The following is a 9,462-nucleotide window of genomic DNA, read 5'->3' on the forward strand; positions in this document are numbered from 1 at the left end:
AACGGCCATTGGGCCAGGGAGGATAGAATAAAAATGACTAACAGAAAAGCTGTGAGTAAATAAAGAGATGGTACAAGATTGCTTGGCTGCCCTGAATAAGTTCAGGTCACTAGGCCCAGATGAGTCACATACATGCACCCTTGGATAGTGAAAGGACAGATGGATGTGATTGATGAACTTCTACCTAAATCTTTGAAAGATCTCAAATGTCTAGACTAGTGCTGAAAGACTGAAGGGAGGGGAATATGGTGCCAGTCTTCAAAAGAAATCAAGAAAATGAAAATACTTTCCTCTTTCCTGCTTGATTCTCTAGAACAAGTGTTCTTTACCTATCTTGTGTTATGAACCCTTGGACAGTCAGTCTTGTGTAGCCTATGCCCCTTCTTCAGAATCATATTCTTAAATGCATAAAATATAATATAGAGAATTACAAAGGAAATTAATTATATTGAAATACAGCTTTAAACATTCCCAGTTCATGGACTCTCTGTAATCTATTGGTGGATCCCAGGTTGAGAATCTTGGCTCTAGAGAAAAGCAGTTGTTTGCCTCTCCAGCCTCCTATGCCAACAATCAACAGGCATACGTTGAGTGCTTTCTGTTGGCCATGCACTGTGGTAAGGTCTGGGGAAACAAAGAAAACGCAAAAACAGGACCTGTCCTCAAGAAGCTTACATTCTATTGGGGTGACAATATATATAAATCAGCACACACAAAATAAATATGGAGTAGATGGAAGATAGGCTTAGAGGAAAAGACACTAGCAGTTATGGGGCATCAAAAAAATTTTATTGGGAGAGGCCACAGAAGGTAGGGATGGTGGGTGAGCAGGATGAGCAGGCAGCAGGTAGTTGCTGGACCTTGCCCCAAGAAGCCCATCAATGGGCCACAATGCAAAGTTTATAGGTGGGAGGGATGTTGCCAAAGCCGGAGATCTTGGGGGTGATGTCAATCTCACTGGCAGGAACCAGAGATTGGAGGGAGAAGCTCTGCAGTATGGTTGTGAAGTAGAGGAAGAGTTCCATCCTGGCCATGGCCTCCCCGAGACATACACGTTTCCCTAGGTAGAGCCACCATTATCCACAGAACCAGCAATGGAGAAAAAGAAACATGGAACATGGATCATTGAAACACTTACAAACAAATAATCCAAATCATAGTCATCAAACAAATTACATGTATAGGCTAATCTCAAAGGGATTGGGGAGGCAGCTCTAAGATTCTAAGATTGTACTTGTCTGAAGGTCCAAAAGCAGGAGTGTGCCATAGCCAGTACTTACTGGCTCCAAGGAGCCTATGATCAAATTCTCCCTGTTAAGCATTTACACCTTAGAAATTGGCAAACACCACAAATCAGGGCTTGATTTATTGTTTTGTTGATTTAAGTTGTAGACTTAAGAAAGTGATGGAGAAAATGTTAATGATTCAGATTAAACTTTAAAGTGTGTCATGGATGCATTTATTTTTTCAGAAAGCTAGTTGTTAAATACTTAACTCAATACTTAATACTCAGCACATCCCTGATTCCAACTATCTTAGAGATATAAGACACCAAGATTCTAAGAGTCTAATCACTTAATATTGTATTTTCCTACAATCCTAAAATTCTGTTGTTCAATGAGACAGTGGAAAGTATCAATGGCCCTGAGTTCAAATTGCCTCTATGGTCCTTATTTCTTGTATGAGCTTGGCCAAGTCTCTTCCCCTCTCTGGGCCTCAGTTTCCTCATCTGTAGAATAAGGCTGTTGGACTCTTAAACTCTAAGATTATGGTCTTGTGATTCTCTTCTAAGATTCTAAGGTCTATGGTTATGCCCCAGCCTTATAGCCCATGCTCTAATCCCAGACCCTGCAATGTCTCTGAGCAGGAAGAATGGAAAGAAAGGGGAGATTTCTAAGAACCCACCAGAAGCAAATGGCACGAAGGCTTCATTCTTCTTGAAGCATCCCTGCTCATCGAGAAAATGCTTTGGTTCGAAGATTTCAGGTTTTGAGAAATACTTAGGATCTCGAAGAGCAGAGCCAATGAGAGGGAAGATATCAGTGCCCTGGAGGGAAGGTGGGTATAAGTGTAATGAGCAGAGCCAACTCTAGGATAGAGGGGCTGGAGTTGGGGTAGGGAGCAGGAAAGCAGAGAAAAAGATTGAGTGGGGGACACACACCAGGAAAAGCCCCTTACCTTTGGCAGGATGTAACCTCGGAAGTGGGTGTCTCGTGTGACTGTGTGAGGGACACCCATGGGCACAATGTCTGTAACCCTCTGGATCTCATGGATGACTGCATCAGTGTATGGCATCTGCATCCGGTCCTCTACCTTGGGGAGTCTGTGTCGCCCAATGACTTGATCAATCTCCTCTTGGACATTGGCTAGAATGGTCAGAAATCATGAGAATCTAAAACTCAGGCTTAAGGGAGTCTCATATCAGGAGATGTGGGAAAAATGGAACACTAATGCATTGCTGGTGGAGTTGTGAACTGATCCAACCATTCTGGAGAGCAATTCGAAACTATGCCCAAACAGCTATAAAATTGTGCATACCCTTTGACCCAGCAATAGCACTTCTAGGGCTGTATCTCAAAAAGATCATACAAATGGGAAAAGGACCCATATGCACAAAAATATTTATAGCAGCTCTTTCTGTGGTGGCAAAGAACTGGAAATTGAGGGGATGCCCATCATTTGGGGAATGGCTGAACAAGTTGTGGTATATGAATGTAATGGAATACTATTGTGCTCTAAGAAATGATGAATGAGCAAGATTCTCTCAGAAAAACCTGGAAAGACCTATATGAACTGAGGCTGAGTGAAATGAGCAGAACCAGGAGAACACTGTACTCAGTAACAGCCACACTGTGTGATGACTGACTTTGATAGACTTAGCCCTTCTCAGCAATGCAAGGATCTAAGACAACTCCAAAAGACTCACAATGGAACGTGCTATCCATAGCCAAAGAAAGAACTGTGGAGTCTGAATGCAGATGGAAGCATACTATTTGCTCTCCTTTTCCTTTGTTGTTTTGTTTTATTGCTTCATTCTCATGGTTCCTCTGATTAGTTCTAATTGTTCTTTACATCATGACTAATGTGAAAATATGTTTAATAGGAATGTATAAGTAGAGCCTATATCAGATTGCACGCTGTCTTGGGGAGGGAGGAGGAGAGGGAGGGGACAAAAATTTTTAACTCAAAATCTTGTGGAACTGAATGTTAAAAACTAAAAATGAATTATTTTAAAAAAAGAAAAAAGAAAAATTCCTTTAACTCCAATCAGTCCCTAACTGTCGATCTATATTTCCTCTGAAACCATTTCGGGGGTCTGCATTCCAATGAACCACAAAAGTTTGCATGGTTCTGAGGCACCTCGTATCCCCTCATCCCCCACCTCCAAGACTCCTTACTTCAAACCCTCTGTCCTAAATTCCTGACTTTTACATGCAAAGGTAACTGGCAGCAAACCTCCCTGGCTTTGAGATGCCTTTCATTTGTCTCCGGAGAGGATACAGGTCTGGACCCAAAGGTCCTGCCACCATCACCCCCAAACTCCAGAGAAGGCCTAGTGCAAAGCATACCAAAGTACAAGGACATGGAAGGGCTCCCTTCACATTCCAATTTAGGGCAGGGCAGCCCCCTCCAGCCATCCCCTAGCCAGATAGAGGCCATAACACACCCCGGCCTGTCAAGATTCCAATCTAACAGTAACTGTTGCCGGACTGAGGGAGCTCAGGTACTAAATCCTCCCCCTCTCCATTAAGGGTTCCCTCTCAGCTCCGGACCCAAGCATGAGTGGTGAGGAAGTTCAGTCCTAGGGGACCCTGTTGTCGTTGAGTCATTTCAGTCTTAACCCCATCTGGGGTTTTCTTGGCAAAGACACTCAAGTGATTTGCCATTTCCTTCTCCAGCTCGCTTTACAAAATGAGGAACTGAAGCAGAGTTAAGTGATTTAACCAGGGTCACACAGCTAGTGAGTGTCTGAGGCTGAATTTGAACTCAGGTCCTCCTGACTCCAGTGTTGCCTAACTGTCCTGGGGGAGCCTGACCACCTAAAGAAAAGGAGGTCACAAAGGGCAGCTAGGTGGCACAGTGGATAGAGCTTTGGACCTAGAGTCAGGAGGACCTGAGTTCAAATCCAGCCTCAGACACATGATACTCATTAGCTGTGTTACCCTGGGCAAGTCATTTAATCCTGATTGCCTCACCAAAAAAAAAAGTCGGGGAGGGGAGTCAAGCTCTTTGGTCTCCTACTCTTCACCCCATGCATCATTCCACTGCTCCAAGGGAAACGACTTAAAGCTTAGGTTTTGTCTCATGTGCGAGATCTTCACAAAAGAGGAGTGGAAAGGTAGTCAAAGTACTTTATAAATCAGGTATAGAGCAGCGATTTTATTTCCTTCACACAGAAGAAAGGTTAAACACAAAAGACTCTCATAAACACACATTAACAAAGACTTAAAATGGCACACAGCAACTATTTTTATATAGCTACTTTTATATTCTCCTAGGGGGTGACAGTTATCATCAAGACATGATGTGGAACTGCTGAGCAAGCATTTTACATTTCATCTCAACTGTCTACTATTTAAATAATTCTCTCCAGGTTTGTGTCTTCTGCTAAGCAGCTTTGACAAAAGGACCCAGAATCTCCCAACCTCTCAGACTCACAGTGTTGCCCCCAAAGTTAGACAACATTCATCCCAGAATCAACATTTAGTCATTTTTGCTTTGGGAAGGAATCCCACAGCAGCAGCAGAGGCAACCAGGTGCTCCATGGCCTAAGCTCCCCCAGCCTGGCCAAGCCTCTGCTCTTGCTGACACTTTGGAGAGAAGATTGACCCCTCCCCTCCCCCAAAGGAGAGTTTAGAAGAGTCCTGGCAGAATTTCCAGATGGGAAGAGGAGGGATGGGAGAGCTACATCACTCTTTATTTTTAAGAACCACCAAGTCAGTCCTGCTCAGCATCCAGTAATAGGACTGTTCCATCGTCCCAAAAGCCTCCAGTTCATCAGCACTGAGCTTTTTCCCAGAAGTGACCAGTGCAGAGGCTCAGTATAACATGGGGAAGCTCTATTGCAGCCCCTGCTAACGAATGTTGTCTAACTTTGGAAGCAACACCGTGCGTCTGAGAGGTCGGGAGATTCCGTCGAAGCAGCAGGTGCAGATACACAACTGTAGTCACAACCGTGTACACAGTGCCCTAAGCCACTTGGTGGTCTTCTGACTGGAAGCAGCAGTGGAATTCAGCAACGCCCTGAATGTCTGAGCAGCCTTTTAAGGATCGCATTGCTCACCTCCTGGTGTGAAGAAGGGACTAGAAAAGGTGCCCTAACACTAATGCACTATTGTGAACTGATGGCACCATTCTGGAGGGCAATTTGGAGCTATGCCCAAAGGGCTATAAAAATGTGCATACCCTTTGACCCAACAATACCACTCTAGGGCTGTATCCCAAAGAGATCCTACAAATGGGAAAATGACCCACATGTACAAAAATATTTATAGCAGCTCTTTTTGTGGTGGCCAAGAATTGGAAATTGAGGGGACGCCCATCAGTTGGGGAAATGGCTGAGCAAGTTGTGGTATATGAATGTGATGGAATACTATTGTGTTATAAGAGATGATGAGGGGGCAGCTAGGTGGCACAGTGGATAGAGCTCTGATCTTGGAGTTAGGAGGGCCTGAGTTCAAATATGGTCTCAGACACATAACGCTTACTAGCTATGTGACCCTGGGCAAGTCACTTAATCCCAATTGCCTCACCAAAAAGAAAAAAAAAAAGAAATGATGAGCAGGCGGACTTCAGAAAAACCTGGAAAGACTTGTATGGACTGATGCTGAGTGAAGTGAGCAGAACCAGGAGAACGCTGTACACAGCAACAGCCACGTTGTGTGATGACTAACTCTGATAGACTTAGCCCTTCTCAGCAATGCAACGATCTAAGACATCTCCAAAGGCCTTATGATGGAAAATGCTATCCACATCCAGAGAAAGAACTATGGAGTTTGAATGCAGATTGAAGCATACTACTTGCTCTTTTTTTTCTTCTGTTTTGTTTTGTTTCCTCTTTCTTGTGGTTCCTCCTATTGATTCTAATTCTTCCTTACAACATGACTAATGTGAAAATATGTTTAATAGGAATGCATAAGTAGAACCTACATCAGATTGCATGCTGTCTTGGGGAGGGAGGTGGCGAGGAAGGGGGAGAAAAATTTAAAACTTAAAAGTTTATGGAAGTGATGGTTGAAAACTAAAAATAAATTTATAAAAAATAAAAAGAAAAGAAAAGAAAGGTGCCCTAAAATTTTTCTGTTTACCCAACCCTGGCCTGCTTACCGTAGTAGGCTGTAATTCCACCCTGCAGTCGAAACACACAAAAAAAAATGTACAAAAACTTCTGCAAAGATGATTCTACTCACCATCACTACATGGATGTGCACACTTATAGACAACACAAAATCCGGAAGACCTGAAAAGACCAACAGCTCTTGTTGCAAGAGATATCTCATCCAAATAGCAGCCCTGAGTGACGCGAGGCTGGCAAATGACGGCCAGCTCACCAAAATCAGAGATGGATATGTGTTCTTCTGGAATGGCCACAGTGAAGGGAGCACTGTGAAGCTGGAGTAGGTTTTGCAATCAAAACTAGTCTAGTCAACAAGCTTGTATGCCTACCAAAAGGAGTGAATGACAGACGCATGACGATGCAATTACCACTTGCAGGAAAATGCCACACCACCATCATCAGTGCCTATGCTCCCACTGCTACAAACCCTGATGAAGTCAAAGAAAAATTTTATAAAGACCCCTGTAAAGACCCTGGAGATCCTTATCACCAATGTGCCAAAAGAGGACGAGCTTGTAATTCTGGGAGATTTAATGCTAGAGTAGGCTCAGACTACCAGACATGGCAGGGAGTCCTAGGGAGGAATGGAGTTGGAAACAGCAACAGCAATGGTCACTTACTACTGAAGACTTGTGCATCTCATGACCTTCTCATCATCAACACTGTCTTCCATTTACCTAAATGTAATAAAACTTTGTGGATTCACCCTCGCAGCAAACATTGTCATTTAATAGACCATATCATTGTAAGGTGAAGAGACAGACAGGATGTGAGAGTGATGAAGGCAATATGTGGTGTAGAATGCTAGAGTGATCATAGACTTATCCTCTCCAGGCTAAATAGTCACATTCAACAAAAGTGGTGTCCCCAAGGCTAGCAGAAGAATTAATGTCAACAGAGAGAAAACAGTTTATTGCTGCCTTGGAGGGAAAGCTGAGCCAGCACACATTTGGCAACGGTGGAGCAGAAAAGGAGTAGGCAGCTTTCAGAGATCTGGCATACAGCACTGCATTTGCCCATCTGGGTCAGAGCACTCGCAAACATCAAGATTGATTTGACAAAAATGATGGGGAAATTCAGAAGCTGCTACATGAAAAATGAGAATTCCACGGGGTTTACCAGCGGCATAGTTCATCCATCTCTAAGAAGGCAGCATTTAATTCTATCAAAAGTAAAGTACAAGTGAAGCTTAGAGAGATGCAGGATTCTTGGCTCAGTAGGAAGACAGATGAGACGCTTTACACTGACTAGCTGTGTGACCCTGGGCAAGTCATTTAACCTGATCTCCTCACCAAAAAGAAAAAAAAAAGAAAACAGATGAAATTCACTTTTATGCTGATAGTAGCAATCCAAAATGTTTTCATGATGCACTGAAGGTTATTTATGGGCCAAAGACCTATGGTGCATCTCAACTACTCAATGCTGATGGAGCTACATTGATTAGTGATAAGGATGTGATCCTGAAGAGATGGGCTGAACACTTCCATAGTGTTCTCAACAGACTGTCATCAATCAATGCTGAAGCCATTGACCATCCACCTCAGGTTGAAGCCAATCCCTCCCCAGCTGAAGGTCTGACTGAAGAAGAGATTTTGAAGGCCATTAGCCTCCTTTCATGCGGCAAAACCCCTGGGGATGATTCTATTCCAGCAGAGATTTACAAGATGGGGGTTCCGTTGCTCATACAAAAGCTGACTGAAAGTTTCCTGGTTATATGGCAAGAGGAGGTTATCCCCCAGGAGTTCAAGGACGCCTTCATTGTCCATCTACATAGAGGTAAAGGAAATAGATTGTCCTGCAACGATCACAGAGGGGTCTTTCTCTTAGTCATTGCAGGCAAGATTCTTGCCAGAGTCTTCCTTAATAGGCTGATTTTTCACCTGGGATATGGTCATCTACCTGAGAGCCAGTGAAGCTTCAGAAAGGGCCAAGGAACGGTTGATATGGTGTTTGCTGCCTGACAACTCCAGGAGAAATGCCGGGAGCAGAATAGAGGTCTGGACACAACATTTGCAGATCTGACCAAGGTCTTTGATACTGTCAGTCACAAGGGCTGATGGAAAATTATGTCAAAAGTTGGTTGCCCGAGAAGTTCATCAGCATTGTACGTCAATCTCATGACGGTGTGCTTGCCTGGGTTCTGGAAGATGGACGGTGCTCTCGTGCTTTCCCAGGCACCAATGGAGTGAAACAAGGCTGTGTGCTTGCTCCCATGCTTTTTAGCATGATGTTTTCAGCCGTGTCATCATTCACTTTCAATGAGGATGAACGCAGCATCAAGGTCAGCTGCTGCCCTGATGGTAACTTCTTCAACTTGAAAAGGCTACAAGCCAAGGCTAAAGTGGAGGGAGTGTTGATGCATGGTTTTCTGTTTGCCGATGACTGTGCACTCAGTGCAGCCTCTGAAGCTGAGATGCAACAAAATAGGGATGGATTCTCTGCTGCTCGCACTAATCTTGGCCTAACAATTAACACCAAGAAAACACAGGTTCTCCATCAGCCAGCACCACACCATCCATATGTGGAACCATTGGTTACAGCAAATGGAGAAGTTTTGAATGCTGTGGATGTAAGCTTTCCTTGGCAGTGTACTTTCCAGGGATGTACACATTGATGACAAGGTTGAGGCATGCATTATCAGAGCTAGCTCAGTGTTTGGGAGGCTCCGAAGGAAAGTGTGGGAGAGAAGAGGTATTAGACTGACTACCAAACTAAAGGTCTGCAGGGCCATTGTGCTGACCTCATTGTTGTATGCCTGTGAAACCTGGCCAGTATACTAGTGCCATTCCAGGAAACTGAATCGCTTCCATTTGAATTGTCTTAGGAAGATTCTGAAGATCACCTGGCAGGATAAGGTCCCAGACGCTGAGGTCCTTTCTCCAACTAAACTACCAAGCATTCAAACTCTACTGCAGACAGCACAACTCCAAAGGGCTAGCCACATTGTTTGAATGCCAAATGTATGCTTGCCAAGAAGACTATTTTATGGAGAACTCACACAGGGCAAGTGTTCACATGGTGTTCAGAAGAAGAGATACAAGGATACTCTTAGGGTCTCTCTTAAGAACTTTGTAATTGCTTAAATTGTATTATAAAGCAGCAATCATCAGAACTGCTTGGGACTG

At 43.8% G+C, this 9,462-nt stretch overlaps 1 protein-coding gene across 3 annotated transcripts in view; it reads right to left on the reverse strand.

The window, feature by feature from the left end:
• Positions 1-751: 751 nt before the first annotated feature.
• The window catches only part of LOC114038302 (putative inactive cytochrome P450 2G1), a 21,980-nt gene continuing 13,269 nt past the window's right edge, over positions 752-9,462 (reverse strand). For 2 of the 3 annotated variants that reach the window (XM_027855576.1, XM_027855575.1), the window contains 3 exons: positions 2,179-2,366; positions 1,906-2,047; positions 753-1,060 (listed from right to left, as the gene is read on the reverse strand). In XM_027855576.1, coding sequence (XP_027711377.1) covers positions 879-1,060; positions 1,906-2,047; positions 2,179-2,366 — 512 coding nt within the window. In that variant the 3' untranslated portion in view covers positions 753-878. Of the gene's footprint in view, positions 1,061-1,905; positions 2,048-2,178; positions 2,367-9,462 lie in introns of all 3 variants that reach the window. The other variant, XM_027855574.1, reaches the window with a different exon arrangement.

The sequence above is a fragment of the Vombatus ursinus genome, unplaced genomic scaffold (assembly GCF_900497805.2).
Source record: "Vombatus ursinus unplaced genomic scaffold, bare-nosed wombat genome assembly UNPS02010822.1, whole genome shotgun sequence".
Taxonomy (NCBI): Eukaryota; Metazoa; Chordata; class Mammalia; order Diprotodontia; family Vombatidae; genus Vombatus; species Vombatus ursinus.